Source organism: Elephas maximus, chromosome 8 (genome assembly GCF_024166365.1).
Source record: "Elephas maximus indicus isolate mEleMax1 chromosome 8, mEleMax1 primary haplotype, whole genome shotgun sequence".
NCBI classification, from domain to species: domain Eukaryota; kingdom Metazoa; phylum Chordata; class Mammalia; order Proboscidea; family Elephantidae; genus Elephas; species Elephas maximus.
In genome coordinates this window covers 96,212,931-96,230,300 of record NC_064826.1, presented here as the reverse complement: position 1 = coordinate 96,230,300, position 17,370 = coordinate 96,212,931, and the positions used below count along the sequence as shown (strand labels likewise).

Below are 17,370 nucleotides of genomic sequence, written 5' to 3'. Positions count from 1 at the left end.
AAATATTAGAAAATAAGAAAGCATTATTTCATTAAAAAATTTATGAATGCAGAAAAAATCATAGTTTTAAATGCTTTAGTTATAAATGAGAAGAATTAAACTAAATAGAGCATGCAAATCAAGAAGCTCAGAAAAAGGAAATAAAATCAGCCCAGGGAAGTGCAGTATATATTTGGATTCTTAGAGACTCTTGGCCTCACCTTCCTGGCTGGATTTCTCAAATTCATCTACCTTTCTAAATCTCTCGAAATTCAGATAATTTATAGGGAGGTTGCGAGGATGGAAAATTCTTAGGTTCATTAGTAAATTGCTCTCCAGAAAGTGCTTTGAGGCAAAGCTAATTTTCTTTCCCAATATGAAAAGAGTTGGGGCCTACTGAGAAGAAGGAAATTATTTGAGCATGTGCCAGAAAATATGTTTTCTATCTTTCCTTTGTTGGATATTCAATGGGAGTTAGTCTCATTTGCTCCTCTTTACTGCATTTGAATAAAACACAAGCCAGGCTTGAAGATGATAAATGACTAATACATTTTAATTGGCACTTCAGCTCATAATATATAAACAGTCATTAAATTCATCCAGAAAATTGTTAGAATGGAAATGCTCAAAATTGCAGAATGTACCAAAATAGCAGCTTCAAGATCATCTATTTTCCTTCCAGTTTCAAGACTAACCCTAGGACCAAAATTCCTAATGGGATGTATAGGAAAGTAGAAGCTCAAATTTTTTTGAAGGGGTCAGAATTGCTGGGGAGAAGACAGAAGTGGGTTAAAACATGGAGGAACGGAGAGCGGGGCCAAGATGGCGGACTAGGTGGACGCTACCGCGGATCCCTCTTACAACAAAGACTCGGAAAAACAAGGGAATCGATCACATACATAACAATCTACGAACTCTGAACAACAAGCACAGACTTAGAGACGGAAAACGAACAAATACGGGCAGACAGCGACCGTTTTCAGAACCAGGAGCCAGCGTACCAGCCGACTACTTGGAAAATCTAGTTTCCCAGTGATGGCTCGGAGACAGCAGTCCATATCAAACCACATAAAGAAACAGACCATGACAGCTTCTCCAACCCCCCAAACAAAACAATCAAAATCTTTCCCAAATGAAGATACAATCCTGGAATTATCAGATACAGAATATAAAAAACTAATTTACAGAATGCTTAAAGATATCACAAATGAAATTAGGATAAATGCAGAAAAAGCCAAGGAACACACCGATAAAACTGTTGAAGAACTCAAAAAGATTATTCAAGAACATAGTGGAAAAATTAACAAGTTGCAAGAATCCATAGAGAGACAGCATGTAGAAATCCAAAAGATTAACAATAAAATTACAGAATTAGACAACGCAATAGAAAGTCAGAGGAGCAGACTCGAGCAATTAGAATGTAGACTGGGACTTCTGGAGGACCAGTGAAACAACACCAACATAGCTGAAAAAAAATCAGATAAAAGAATTTAAAAAAATGAAGAAACCCTAAGAATCATGTGGGACTCTATCAAGAAGGATAACTTGCCAGTGATTGGAGTCCCAGAACAGGGAGGGGGGACAGAAAACACAGAGAAAATGGTTGAAGAACTCCTGACACAAAACTTCCCTGACATCATGAAAGACGAAAGGATATCTATCCAAGATGCTCATCGAACCCCATTTAAGATTGATCCAAAAAGAAAAACACCAAGACATATTATCATCAAACTTGCCAAAACCAAAGACAAACAGAAAATTTTAAAAGCAGCCAGGGAGAAAAGAAAGGTTTCCTTCAAGGGAGAATCAATAAGAATAAGTTCAGACTACTCAGCAGAAACCATGCAGGCAAGAAGGGAATGGGACGACGTACACAGAGCACTGAACGAGAAAAACTGCCAACCAAGGATCATATATCCAGCAAAACTCTCTCTGAAATATGAAGGAGAAATTAAGACATTTACAGATAAACACAAGTTTAGAGAATTTGCAAAAACTAAACCAAGACTGCAAGAAATGCTAAAGGAGATTGTTTGGCCGGATGACCAATAATATCAGGTACCAGCACAATACAAGGTCACAAAACAGAACGTCCTGACATCAATGCAACTCAAGTAGGGAAAGCACAAAAACAAACAAATTAAGACTAATTCTAAAAAATAAATAAATAAACAAAATAATACACATAACAGGAAATCATGGAAATCAATAGATAAACGATCACAATAATCAAAAAGAGGGACTAAATATAGGAGGCATTGAACTGCCAGATGGAGAGTGATACAAGGCGATATAGAAGGATACAAGTTAGGTTTTTACTTAGAAAAATAGGGGTAAATAATAAGGTAACCACAAAAAGGAATATCAATTCCATAACTCAAGAAAAACATAACGACTCAACAAACACAAAGTTAAACATTATGAAAATGAGGATCTCACAATCTACTAAGAAAAACGTCTCAGCACAAAAAAGCATGTGGAAAAATGAAATGGCCAACAACACACATGAAAAGGCATCAAAATGACAACACTAAAAACTTATTTATCTATAATTACGCTGAATGTAAATGGACTAAATGCACCAATAAAGAGACAGAGAGTCACGGACTGGATAAAGAAACACGATCCATCTATATGCTGCCTACAAGAGACACACCTTAGACTTAGAGACACAAACAAACTAAAACTCAAAGGATGGAAAAAAATATATCAAGCAAACAATAAGCAAAAAAGAAGAGGAGTAGCAATATTAATTTCTGACAAAATAGACTTTAGACTTAAATCCGCCACAAAGGATAAAGAAGGACACTATATAATGATAAAAGGGACAATTGATCAGGAAGACATAACCATATTAAATATTTACGCACCCAATGACAGGGCTGCAAGATACATAAATCAAATTTTAACAGAATTGAAAAGTGAGATAGACGCCTCCACATTTATAGTAGGAGACTTCAACACACCACTTTCGGAGAAGGACAGGACATCCAGTAAGAAGCTCAATAGAGACACGGAAGACCTACTTACAACAATCAACCAACTTGACCTCATTGACTTATACAGAACTCTCCACCCAACTGCTACAAAATATACTTTTTTTTCTAGTGCACATGGAACATTCTCTAGAATAGACCACATATTAGGTGATAAAACAAATCTTTGCAGAATCCAAAACATCGAAATATTACAAAGCATCTTCTCAGACCACAAGGCCATAAAAGTAGAAATCAATAACAGAAAAACGAGGGAAAAGAAATCAAATACTTGGAAAATGAACAATACCCTCCTGAAAAAAGACTGGGTTATAGAAGACATCAAGGAGGGAATAAGGAAATTCATAGAATGCAATGAGAATGCAAATACTTCCTATCAAAACCTCTGGGAAACAGCAAAAGCAGTGCTCAGAGGCCAATTTATATCGATAAATGCACACATACAAAAAGAAGAAAGAGCCAAAATCAGAGAACTGTCCCAACAACTTGAACAAATAGAAAGTGAGCAACAAAAGAACCCATCGGCCACCAGAAGAAAACAAATAATAAAAATTAGAGCTGAACTAAATGAATTAGAGAACAGAAAAACAATTGAAAGAATTAACAAAGCCAAAAGCTGGTTCTTTGAAAAAATTAACAAAATTGATAAACCACTGGCTAGACTGACTAAAGAAAAACAGGAAAGGAAACAAATAACCTGAATAAGAAACGAGAAGGACCACATCACAACAGAACCAACTGAAATTAAAAGAATCATATCAGATTACTACATAAAATTGTACTCTAACAAATTTGAAAATCTAGAAGAAATGGATAAATTCTTGGAACAATACTACCTACCTAAACTAACACATTCAGAAGTAGAACAACTAAATAGACCCATAACAAAAAAAGAGATTGAAACGGTAATCAAAAAACTCCCAACAAAAAAAAGTCCTGGCGCAGATGGCTTCACTGCAGAGTTCTACCAAACCTTCAGAGAAGACTTAACACCATTACTATTGAAGGTATTTCAAAGTATAGAAAAAGATGGGATACTACCCAACTCATTCTACGAAGCTACCATCTCCCTGATACCAAAACCAGGAAAAGACATTATAAAAAAAGAAAATTTTAGACCTATATCCCTCATGAACATAGATGCAAAAATCCTTAACAAAATTCTAGCCAATAGAATCCAGCAACACATCAAAAAAATAATACACCCTGATCAAGTGGGATTTATACCAGGTATGCAAGGCTGGTTTAATATCAGAAAAACCATTAATGTAATCCATCACATAAATAAAACAAAAGATAAAAACCACATGATCTTATCAATAGATGCAGAAAAGGCATTTGACAAAGTTCAACACCCATTTATGATAAAAACTCTAACCAAAATAGGAATTGAAGGAAAATTCCTCAACATAATAAAGGGCATCTATGCAAAGCCAACAGCCAATATCACTCTAAATGGAGAGAATCTGAAAGCATTTCCCTTGAGAACGGGAACCAGACAAGGATGCCCTTTATCACCGCTCTTATTCAACATCGTACTTGAAGTCCTAGCCAGGGCAATTAGGCTAGACAAAGAAATAAAGGGTATCCAGATTGGTAAGGAGGAAGTAAAGCTATCACTATTTGCAGATGACATGATCGTATACATGGAAAACCCTAAGAAAACCTCCAGAAAACTACTGAAACTAATAGAAGAGTTTGGAAGAGTCTCAGGATATAAAATAAACATACAAAAATCACTTGGATTCCTCTACATCAACAAAAAGAACATCGAAGAGGAAATAACCAAATCAATACCATTCACAGTAGCCCCCAAGAAGATAAAATACTTAGGAATAAATCTTACCAAGGATGTAAAAGACCTATACAAAGAAAACTATAAAACTCTGCTACAAGAAATTCAAAAGGACATACTTAAGTGGAAAAACATACCCTGCTCATGGATAGGAAGACTTAACATAGTAAAAATGTCTATTCTACCAAAAGCCATCTATACATATAACGCACTTCCAATCCAAATACCAATGTCATACTTTAAGGGGATAGAGAAACAAATCACTAATTTCATATGGAAAGGAAAGAACCCCCGGATAAGCAAAACATTACTGAAAAACAAGAATAAAGTGGGAGGCCTCACCCTACCTGATTTCAGAACCTATTATAGAGCTACAGTAGTCAAAACAGCCTGGTCCTGGTACAACAACAGGCACATAGACCAATGGAACAGAATTGAGAATCCAGATATAAATCCATCCACGTATGAAAAAAAAAAAAAAAAAAAAATGAGCAGCTGATATTTGACAAAGGACCAGTGTCAGTCAATTGGGGAAATAATAGTCTTTTTAACAAATGGTGCTGGCATACCTGGATATCCATTTGCAAAAGAATGAAACAGGACCCATACCTCACACCATGCACAAAAACTAACTCCAGGTGGATCAAAGACCTAAACATAAAGACTAAAACGATAAAGATCATGGAAGAAAAAATAGGATCTACCCTAGGAGCCCTAATACAGGGCATAAACAGAATACAAAACATTACCAAAAATGATGAAGAGAAACCAGATAACTGGGAGCTCCTAAAAATCAAACACCTATGCTCATCTAAAGACTTCATCAAAAGAGTAAAAAGACCACCTACAGACTAGGAAAGAATATTCAGCTATGACATCTCAGACCAGCGCCTGATCTCTAAAATCTACATGATTCTGTCAAAACTCAACCACAAAAAGACAAACAACCCAATCAAGAAGTGGGCGAAGGATATGAACACACATTTCACTAAGGAAGATATTCAGGGAGCTAACAGATACATGAGAAAATGCTCCCAATCATTAGCCATTAGAGAAATGCAAATTAAAACTACGATGAGATTCCATCTCACACCAACTAGACTGGCATTAATTCAAAAAACACAAAATAATAAATGTTGGAGAGGCTGCGGAGAGATTGGAACTCTCATACACTGCTGGTGGGATTGTAAAATGGTCCAACCACTTTGGAAATCCATCTGGCGTTATCTTAAACAGTTAGAAATAGAACTACCATACAACCCAGAAATCCCACTCCTCGGAATATACCCTAAAGATACAAGAGCCTTCACACAAACAGATATATGCACACCCATGTTTATTGCAGCTCTGTTTACAATAGCAAAAAGCTGGAAGCAACCAAGATGTCCATCAACGGACGAATGGGTAAATAAATTGTGGTATATTCACACAATAGAATACTATGCATCGATAAAGAACAGTGACGAATATCTGAAACATTTCATAACATGGAGGAATCTGGAAGGCATTATGCTGAGCGAAATGAGTCAGTTGCAAAAGGACAAATATTGTATAAGACCACTATTATAAGATCTTGAGAAATAGAAAAAACGGAGAAGAACACATACTTATGTGGTTACGGAGGGAGGGAGGGAGAGGGCTTTTTACTGATCAATCTGTAGATAAGAACTGCTTTGGGTGAAGGGAAAGACAACACTCAAAACAAGGAAGGTCAGCCTAATTGGACTGGATTAAAAGTAAAGAGGTTTCCGGGATAAAATGAAAGCTTCAAAGGTCAGCGAAGCAGGGGCTGGGGTCTGGGGAACTTGGTTTGAGGGGACTTCTAAGTCAATGGGCAAAACAATTCTATTATGAAAACACTCTGCATCCCACTTTGAATTGTGGCGCCTGGGGTCCTAAATGCCAACAAGCGGCCATCTAAAATACATTAATTGGTCTCAACCCACCTGGAGCAAAGGCAAAGGAAGAACACCAAGGTCACACGACAACTAAGAACCCAAGAGACAGAAAGGGCCACATGAACCAGAGACCTACATTATCCTGAGACCAGAAGAACTAGTTGGTGCCTGGCCACAATCGATGTCTGTCCTGTCAGGGAGCACAACAGACAACTCCTGAGGGAGCAGGAGACCAATGGGATACAGACCTCAAATTCTCACTAAAAGACCACACCTAACGGTATGATTGCGACTAGAGGAATCCCAGAGACAATGCTCCCCAGAACTTCTGATGGCACAGGACAGGAACCATCCCCGAAGACAAATCATCAGGCATCAAAAGGACTGGTCAGTGAGGGGGAGAGAGATGCTGATGAAGAGTGAGCTAATTAAATCAGGTGGACACGGGAGAGTGTGTAGGCAACTCTTGACTGGAGGGGGGATGGGAAGATAGAGAGAGAGGGAAGATGGCAAAATTGGCACGAAACGAGAGACTGTAAGGGCTGACTCAATAGGGGGAGAGCAAGTGGGAGAAGGGAGTAAGATGTATGTAAACCTACATGTGACAGACTGATTGGAATGGTAAATGTTCACTTGAAGCTTAATAAAAATTAAAAAAAAAAACAAAAAACATGGAGGAACAAAATTGAAACACTTTCTCAATTAAAATGTTCTGGTAATTAATGTGTTCTTTCTTCCCGCCAATACATGCGTGCTGCCATAGGCAGTGTGGGCAACAAAGATGATTTTGGTGTGGGTTCCTCTGTGTCGCACTGGCCAGGATGGAAGGAAATGCTTTCTTTTTAAAGTAAGCAAACTACCAATGAGTAGGTGGTTAAGTATCATTAATGGAGGAACAACAAGAATCTCTCCCCTCAAGGAACTGGTGATGATTCTATAAAAAAAAAAAAAGCTACTGCAAAATAATAATGCTTTTGTTTTTAGGGACCTTTTTAAACAACTCAGTGGGTCTGTGCTGGTGGCTTCTAGAGCATTTATCTCATGACATTTTCAATCATCTTTTAGAAATGGGTGACCTAAAAGGACACCAGCCAATTCAAAGCCACAAAATTACCTTCTTTGAGGCAGCAATTCCACTTTTCTAAACTTTCCCTAAAGAAATAGTAAAGGATGATCACAAAGATTTAATTGAGACTGTTCATTGCAGAATCACTGATAATAGCCAAAAATTAGAAAAGAAAAAACAAAGAAAACGGAAATACTCAACAATAGGAACTTATCTACGTAATGGGACAATCATCCAGTGGGTCGTTGCAGTGTGGGGAAACGTGCAGTGTTGGCCTGCCAAGGTCAGAGGTCAAAAGAAGAGGGCACGGCATTCTGAAGGAAGCATTCTCAAAGCGGGCAATGGGTGGAGGGACAGAGATTCATTGTTTAAGCTTCTGGTTCTCAGTGTAACAGTGTAGAAGACAAGCTCTGATAGAGCCTACTGCTTACCTACTACCTATTCTCATCATCTTCCTTAGGGAAAGAAATCTAATTTTTTTCTGGCCAATGGGATCAGGTTAAAAACAAAACATTTCCCAGCCTTTTCTTCAGTTAAAGACAATAAATAAGATGCAAGAAAAAGTTACTGGGTGGGATTTGGAGGAATACCAATTAACAGGAAGACAGGTAGCTGGCCGCTTTGTCATTTCTCCCTTCTTGCTTCCTGCTGGCTTGAATGTGGTCTTGACGACAGGAGTTGTAGCAGCCATCTTGGATCAAGAGCTATCCGTACCATAAGCTGACTGTGAGAATACCAAAAAAACCCAAACCTTTGTTGTCCAGTTGATTCCAACTCATAGCTACACTACAGGACAGAGAAGAACTGCCCCTCGGAGTTTTCAAGGCTGTAATCTTTACAGAAGCAGACTACCACATCTTTCTCCCTCAGAGTGGGTGGTGGGTTCCAAGCTCAGACCTTTCAGTTAGCAGCTGAGTACTTAGCCACTGAACCACCAGCACTCCTCACTTCACAAATAGAAGTCCCTTAATAGAGTAGAAATATAGAAAAGACTTGGCCCCTGATAATACAGAACACAATATGAGCCCTGGACTGCTACCTCAAGACTTCTTTACATAAGACAAAAATAAATCTTTATAAATGTAAGCTACCATTGTCTGGAGTTTTCCGTATGAAGAGCTGAATCTAATTCCAACTGATTCACCAATTAAATGAACAAAAATACCAAATAGAAATCAAACTGTTCTTCAAAACTTCACTCAAGGCTATTGGTTCTATAAGTGGGAGACTGTTTTCAAGCAGTGACATCATGATGGAAAATATTATTTAAAAGCATTAGTAATGCCTTACCCAACAATGCTTGTTAGCACTTATTTTTCCCCTTCAGAAGAGCCAAGTACAAAATGCCCCTGAATTTACTTTTCCAAATGCTGGTATCACTGATGATGTCAGTTGAATCTCATGACTTAAGAATCTGTTTCTACAAAAAAAGTTTGGTCATCCTGTGAAACAATACTTAAGATTCAAAGGGGAAAATCAGTTCAGCGTAGAGATGAATTTCAGGCCTTTTGGAAAAATTTTACTCTTCAGCAAGTTACTCAGTTTAAGTTAACAATTTTTCGAAAGAAACCAACACAGTGCTAGCATTAACTAGCATTTATCGAGCAGTCACTTTGTGCCTGCTTCTATATAGGCACTTTATAAACATTGTCTCACCATGAGCGGTATCCCCATTTTTTAGATTTGGAAACTGGTGCACGGGGTCACCATGAGTCGGGGGCTGACTCAACAACCTCCTCTATGTGGTACGTACTCACACTTCGATTGAAACATCCATTTCCAAAGCCCACATTTAACAGTCCTGGATATTATCTTATTTCCTTATAGTGCTCCCAGAAGTGGTGTTCCACATCACTTGCATTTCTAAAGCAATACCCACAGACTTAAATCTTCAAAAATACTTGAAACTTCACATTTATTATTCAATAGAGACAATTCTGGTCCATTCTTGGGGATTTCTCCCTTAAGTACATAATTACCCTCCTGGAGATATGTGGATATCATACCATTACCTTAGTGAACCATAGAGATTGCTGTGTGAGACTCTGGGTATGGGGAGAGTGAAGCCCTATAGAACCCTTTGTACCTGATGGCACTGATAATAGCCACCAAGTTTGTTATATAGTGAGTTATTTTATAATGGCATCTTATAATGGAATGGGCATTTAAATGTGTTAAATTTACTGGAAGAAAGATTCAAACACGGGTTTTACATCCCTATAGAAATTACTCCAGAATTTCCTAATGCATTAAACTGCTAGTATTATATTTCTATTGGAAAAATAATTGAAAATGTGGAGCCATAGGGATCTGGTGCACAGCTTCCTCCTCTCCCACCCGCACAGTTACTCACTTACCTGTGATGGCCAGCTGAGTCACAAAGAAGGTCATTCTTGACTTCCTCTTCCTCCTCCACGTGGAGAAGAGCACGATGGCATTTCCAACAGTGGTGAAAACAAAGAGGACCCACAGAGTTATCAGCTGCTCAGTCTGCAAAACCAGAGCAACAGAAAACCAGTGCACTAGTGAGAAGCACGGTACTCTTCTCAGGGTGTAGCTCGGGCTGGGGTGTTGGAATCCTCCCTCCTCCTTCTTCCATACCCCCTCCTGTCAAAGCTCTGTGCTTGAGGAAACAATAATGCAAGGGCCCTTATTTACACTGGTAGCAGGGTAAATAGGCATAACATTTAAGAAATCTATTTAGAAACACATATCAAGAGACAAAAAAAAAAAAAAACGTATTCCTTGACCAAGCAGTTTTAAGTCTATGTGAAAGAACTCAGGGTACGAAAAAGAATACCACATATTCAGCCATAAAGAAAAATGGAGTCCTGATACATGCCATGATATGGATGTCCTTGAAAATGTTATACTGAGCGAAATAAGTCAGACACAAAAGGACAAATATTTTATGATCCCACTTGTATGAAATTTCTAGAATAAACAAATTAATGGAGACAAAAGTTTATTCGTAATTACTCGGGGCTGGGAGGAGAGGAGGACGGGCAATTATTGCTCAGCAGGTACTGAGTTTCTCTTTGGGGCAATGAAAAATGTTTGGAAATGGATAGTGCCACGGTGGCACCACGTGGGGAAGGCACTTAATATGACTTGTACACTACTTAAAAATAGTTAAAATGGCAGATTTTTATTATCTATTAAAATTAAATATAATAACATTTTTAAAAACTCAGGATGTTAAATAAAGGAACACTATGACCATAAAGATGTACAAATTTATTATAAGAAGAAAGTAAAGTTTAGTTTAAAGGTAACAGGATTGTTAAGCAAATAAATGCATTTTGATTCTTTGAAATATTGTGTAGCTATTAACACGATGGCCATAAAGACTATGTAGCAACATTAAAAATGCTTATTAATAAGTACAAAAAAATGATGAAAATAGTATATTCAATGATTATAACCCTGCAAAATTATACACCTAGGAAAAAGACTGAAGAACACTGAAATGTTAAGAGTGGTTATTTTAGGGTAGTGTGATTATGGGTTATCATTTCTTTTTTCCATTTGACAGAATTTTATAATATAGTAATATTAAAGTTTCACTGAATAATATGTAATTAGTTAAATAAAAAGCTGGAATTCTAGTCATTTAAAATGCCAACTCCGTAAGACGTTTTTCACAATCCCTTCACATGGGGCTTTTCATCTGTTTGAAGTCCACAGCTAAGGATAAGCAGAGGCCCAGGGCATTGGACTAGGCTGGGTAGGGACAGGGACCAGGCAAAGATAGTCCATGGCTGAAGAGCATGGGGCCAAGGAGGTCCAGGAGATGGCACCCAGGGGCAAACCTGAAATTTAAAACCAAATGACCCAGCAGAGACATCAGCCCAAAAGGTCTGGGCAGAACCCAGGTAAGAATGCCCACGTCTGAAACTGGAGCCTACAGTGCAGAGGAGCCTGTTTGGAGGAAGAGATCAGAGGGACCTGAAGAAAACTTGTAGTCCCTGAGGCACTGCAGCAGCACCAGGCAAACAGTTGTACATGAATGTGCTACAAGCCCTGCAAGTTAGGACAAAACCAAAAAGCAAGCCGGTTGCCATTGAGTGGACTCCCAGTCATGGCAATCGCATGCGCTGCAGAGTCGAACTGCTCCATAAGCTTTTCTTGGCTGTAATCTTTACAGAAGCTGTTCCCCAGGCCTTACTTCTGTGGCACCACTGGGTGGGTTCAAACCGCCAGTCTTTCAGTTAGCAGTTGAGCACAAACCCTTTGTACCACCCAAGGCCCTGCAGGTTAGGACAGGCCCCTGGAAAAGGGGAACCAGGAAGAATTTGGAATTTTTCATCCCGGCAAGTGGAAGGCTAAGACTGGACTTGCCCCAGGTTCTGGACTTGGGCTGAGGAAGGCAGCAGGGCAGAACATAAGCCTACAGAATGTATTGCTGAAAGTGGTTCACAGGCAGTGCTGAGATATGGAAGATCAAATCAAGAGCCTCAGCTATGCAAACCATTTATAAAGCAAAGGTCCAAAGGGGCTGAGCTAAGTGACAGCACCCAGCAGTGGGGCAGTGGGCATAGACAGGAGATGTCACATAGAGGGAAACCTCAGATCCTGTTGTGATGCCAGAGTTTGGGGGGGTGGAGGGAAATGGGGGGTGGGTAGTCAGGGCATCTCCCAGTCCCTTCCTCATAATAACGAACGCATACATCAGGATACACATACAGAAATAAAGTTATAAAATACAGAAAAAAAGAAGGAACTAAAACTGTTGTAATTTTGGTGTATAAAAAATATAAAACCGAATCCATTGCCGTCGAGTTGATTTCAACTCATAGTGACCCTATAGGACAGAGTAGAACTGCCCCACAGGGTTTCCAAGGAGCACCTGGTAGACTCAAACTGCCTACCTCTTGGCTAGCAGCCATAGCTCTTAACCACTACGCCACCAAGCTTTCCTAATTTTGGCGTACATACTTTCAAAAACAATCCTCCTCTCTCTTTCTTCTCTTATCGTCCTCCCGCCCTTCTTTTCTCTCTCCTTCTCTCTCTCTCCATGCCCACAAATAGAATCTTTTTCAAGGTTTTGTTTTGGAACTTCCTTTTTTTCTTATACCACAACATATTGAACCAAGACAATACTAGCATTTGATACCATCACTTTAGTTAACAGTTCCAGCAGCTCTAAAAGAGTGTTTTTGTTCGTTTGTTTGTTTATCCCCAGGATTTTATGTGAGTGAATTAAAGCTCAGAAGAATTAACCCAGTGTCAAAAGAGGTCTGATCTGTGCCTACTTTGCTTCACTCCTGTCTTCGAGTTCTCCAACAATGAGACACAACTTTACTCAATCCCTGATAATGGCCATCCACTTTCCACTGGGTGGATATATTGTAACGTACTCAACTGACCCCTTGTTACTGGACATTGATTTTTAGCTTTTTTTTTTTTTTGAGTCATAAATAATCCTATAGCAAATATCTATGTACATTTGCTTGATTCATTGCTGAGGAAAAATTGCTAGATGTGCACAATTGGAGTCAAAGAAATATGTAGATTATAAAGACCTTGCATACATATTAATTGTTATCAAGAAAATGCTTACACCAGTTGTTACTCACTCTGCCAATACTTAAATATGAATATTTCAAAATACTCTCCTAAAGACAGTGTACTTTTTTGTTTTTGTTAATCTTTTCCAATTTAGTAAATGACAAATAATACTTAATGCATTTTACTATTATGAACTGCTATTATCTTTCATTACTACTTATTGACCATTTCTTCTTTTAAAATTTTGTATTTGGAAACTTGACTCATTTTTCCACTCTTTTAGATTGATTTGTAACAATCCTTTATTTATAAAGAATGTAATCTCTTGGTAATGTAAGTGGCAAATGTTTTATCAGTTTGTACCTGCGTTTTGTTTTGGTATCTTTTTATAACATAGGCACAAAAAAGTGCATAACATATGTATGTACAAATTACTTAAGGAGCGTTTAGATGCTGTCTTAGGCTAGCTTCTTGGTTCTGTAGAGAAGCAAAACCAGTGAGGCGTACACACACACACACACACACACACACACACACACACAGATTTATCTCAAGGAAACGATTCACCTGGTTGTAGAGGCTGGTAAATCCCAAGTCTGTGGGTCAGGCGTCAGGTTGGAGGCTTCTTCTGGCTCATGTAGCTGCAGGGGCTGATGAATCCAAGATCAGCAGGCCAGATGGAGATGGCAGGCTGCTGGCTCATGGGCTGCAGAGGCTGATGAATCCAAGATCGACTGGTAAAATGGCAGGCTGCCAGCTCAAAGGCTGCGGAGACTGACAAATCCCAAGATACGGCACGTTGCTGGCTCAAGTCCCAAGAACTGGAGTTCAGATGATGACAAGCTGGATTCAGGATCCAGAGCAACAAAAGAGCTTTGCCAGAACATCCATATATATATTGGATGCAGGCCACATCCCCCAAGGAAACTCCCTTACAACTGATTGTCCAATTGCATTGGATTACATCATGGAGGATGACTATATCATTACTAAACTGTCAAATCACATCATTACATAACTGCCAAACCAATGGAGAATCATTGCCCAGCCAAGCTGACACACAACCTTAACCATCACAGATGCTAACCAAAAGGTTGGCCGCTTGAATCCACCCAGTGGCGCCATGGGAGAAAGACCTGGTGATCTGCTCCTGTAATGATTAGAGCCATGAAAATCCTATGGGGCAGTTCTACTCTGTCACATGGAGTTGCTATGAGTCGAAATCAACTTGATGACACCCAATAACAACACAGATTTCTTAACGAACATATGACAAAAACTCATGTAATGATTACCAAAATCATGAAGACCATTGACAGCACCAAAAACCCCTCTATTACATTTCTTGTCATAATCCCATTCTATCCCTCCTAGAAAAAACCTATAACTTGATTTTTCTGGTAACAATTTCCTTACTTTTACTTAGTTTTTAGTTTTACTGTTACTACTAAAAATTCATCCATAAAGAGTTTTGCCTGTTTTTCCACCTTATGTGAATAGTTTCATGCTGTATGTATTCTTTTTTGTCTTGCTACTTTGGCTTATGGTTGTAATTTTCATCCCATATATAATTCTATTTTATTTATCCATGTACTTTGATAAACATTCAAGTAGTTTCCAGTTAGGAGCTCTTATAAGCAATGCTACTAAGGTATGCTTTTCTCTAGCATATATTTCAAGGGAATGCAGGAACATGGCGGAAACAAATCTTCAACTTGATCTGATAATGCTGTTTTCTTTATTGGCTCTGGGTAGAGTTTTTCAGCTTTCTTCAGAAAGCTTCCTTTACATTTTGTTTCTGGGTAATTTCTATTGTAAATGGGATCTTTTACTTACACCATTATATTTTCCTAATGGGTTAATGAGGTCTTATGTGAAAATAACTCATTTCTGTTTGCTTTGAAATCAGCAAAGTGATAAATGGTTTCACTAGCTCTAACAGTTGTTTGATTAATCCTTTTGTACTTTTAATAGAGAGTATCATGTCAATGGCAAATTATATTTTTCTTCCCTACTTCCAAATATCTTTGATGTGGTGAAAAATGGGTGAAATTGTGCACTACAGAGTAGTAAGTAAGCACAAGTAAGACAATGTGTACCTTGTTTGCTGGGTAATCCTTATGCATTAGGTCTCCTTTCGTTGTGATTCTTCTTGACTTTTTTATATTAAAAGACTCAGTTTTTAAAGATAGGTAAGTTGTCTTCTATTATTGCTTTCATTTTTGTTTCTTCACTGTCCTCTTCTCGCTTCTGACATTTTTATTGCATGGATCTCACGGAATTTTCCTGCACATCTCGTCTTTTTCTCCCTCCACCTTTTCTTTCTCCTCCTCCTCTTTCTTCTTCTCTCTCTTCCTCTTCTCTCTCCCCCAGTCATATTCAGCTCTCCATTTTCTATTGTGAACTTTATGAGAATTTCTTGAATTTTCTTACCACTAACCACAGTGAACTGTTCACTTTCTCCATTCTTTGCAGTTACTGTATTTTCAGGTTAAAACAATATTTTCTGAACTCAGACATGTCCCTTTTTTTTTGTTTTCTTAATAGAATTTATCTTGCCAATTGACTTAGAAGTCCCCTTAAGCCACAGTCCCCAAACCCCCACCCTTGCTCCGACAACCTTCGAAGCATTCAGTTTATCCTGGAAACTTCTTTGTTTTTGGTCCAGTCCAGTTGAGCCGACCTTCCCTGTATTGAGTATTGTCCTTCCCTTCACCTAAAGTAGTTCTTATCTATTATCTAATCAGTAAATAGCCCTCTCCCACCCTCCCTCACTCCCCACCTCTCGTAACCACAAAAGAATGTGTTCTCGGTTTATACTATTTCTCAAGATCTTATAATAGTGGTCTTATACAATATTTGTCCTTTTGCCTCTGACTAATTTCGCTCAGCATAATGCCTTCCAGGTTCCTCCATGTCATGAAATGTTTCACAGATTCGTCACTGTTCTTTATCGATGCGTAGTATTCCATTGTGTGAATATACCACAATTTATTTACCCATTCATCCGTTGATGGACACCTTGGTTGCTTCCAGCTTTTTGCTATTGTAAACAGAGCTGCAATAAACATGGGTGTGCATATATCTGTTTGTATGAAGGCTCTTGTATCTCTAGGGTATATTCCTAGGAGTGGGATTTCTGGGTTGTATGGTAGTTCTATTTCTAACTGTTTAAGATAACGCCAGACAGATTTCCAAAGTGGTTGTACCATTTTACATTCCCACCAGCAGTGTATGAGAGTTCCAATCTCTCCGCAGCCTCTCCAACATTTATTCTTTTGTGTTTTTTGGATTAATGCCAGCCTTGTTGGAGTGAGATAGAATCTGATCGTTGTTTTAATTTGCATTTCTCTAATGGCTAATGATCGAGAGCGTTTTCTTATGTATCTGTTCGCCACCTGAATATCTTCTTTAGTGAAGAGCGTGTTCATATCCTTTGCCCACTTTTTGATTGGGTTGTTTGTCTTTTTGTGGTTGAGTTTTGACAGAATCATGCAGATTTTAGAGATCAGGCGCTGGTCTGAGATGTCATAGCTGAATATTCTTTCCCAGTCTGTAGGTGGTCTTTTTACTCTTTTGGTGAAGTCTTTAGATGAGCATAGGTGCTTGATTTTTAGGAGCTCCCAGTTATTTGATTTCTCTTTGTCATTTTTAGTAATGTTTTGTATTCTGTTTATGCCTTGTATTAGGGCTCCTAACATTGTCCCTATTTTTTCTTCTGTGATCTTTATCGTTTTAGTCTTTATGTTTAGGTCTTTGATACACTTGGAGTTAGTTTTTGTGCATGGTGTGAGGTATGGGTCCTGTTTCATTTTTTTGCAAATGGATATCCAGTTATGCCAGCACCATTTGTTAAAAAGACTATCGTTTCCCCAGTTAACTGACACTGGGCCTTTGTCAAATATCAGCTGCTCATATGTAGATGGAATTATATCTGGGTTCTCCATTCTGTTCCATTGGTCTGTGTGCCTGTTGTTGTACCAGTACCAGGCTGTTTTGACTACTGTGGCTGTATAATATGTTCTAAAATCAGGTAGAGTGAGGCCTCCCACTTTCTTCTTCTTTTTCAGTAATGCTTTACTTATCTGGGGTTTCTTTCCCTTCCACATGAAGTTGGTGATTTGT

At 38.4% G+C, this 17,370-nt stretch overlaps 1 protein-coding gene across 3 annotated transcripts in view; it reads right to left on the bottom strand.

Moving 5' to 3' along the window:
• Nucleotides 1–17,370, bottom strand: part of NPSR1 (neuropeptide S receptor 1) — a 234,295-nt gene that overhangs the window by 175,561 nt on the left and 41,364 nt on the right. For all 3 annotated transcript variants that reach the window (XM_049893671.1, XM_049893673.1, XM_049893672.1), the window contains exon 2: nt 10,092–10,224. In XM_049893671.1, the coding sequence (XP_049749628.1) occupies nt 10,092–10,224 (133 nt within the window). The remainder of the gene's footprint in view (nt 1–10,091; nt 10,225–17,370) is intronic.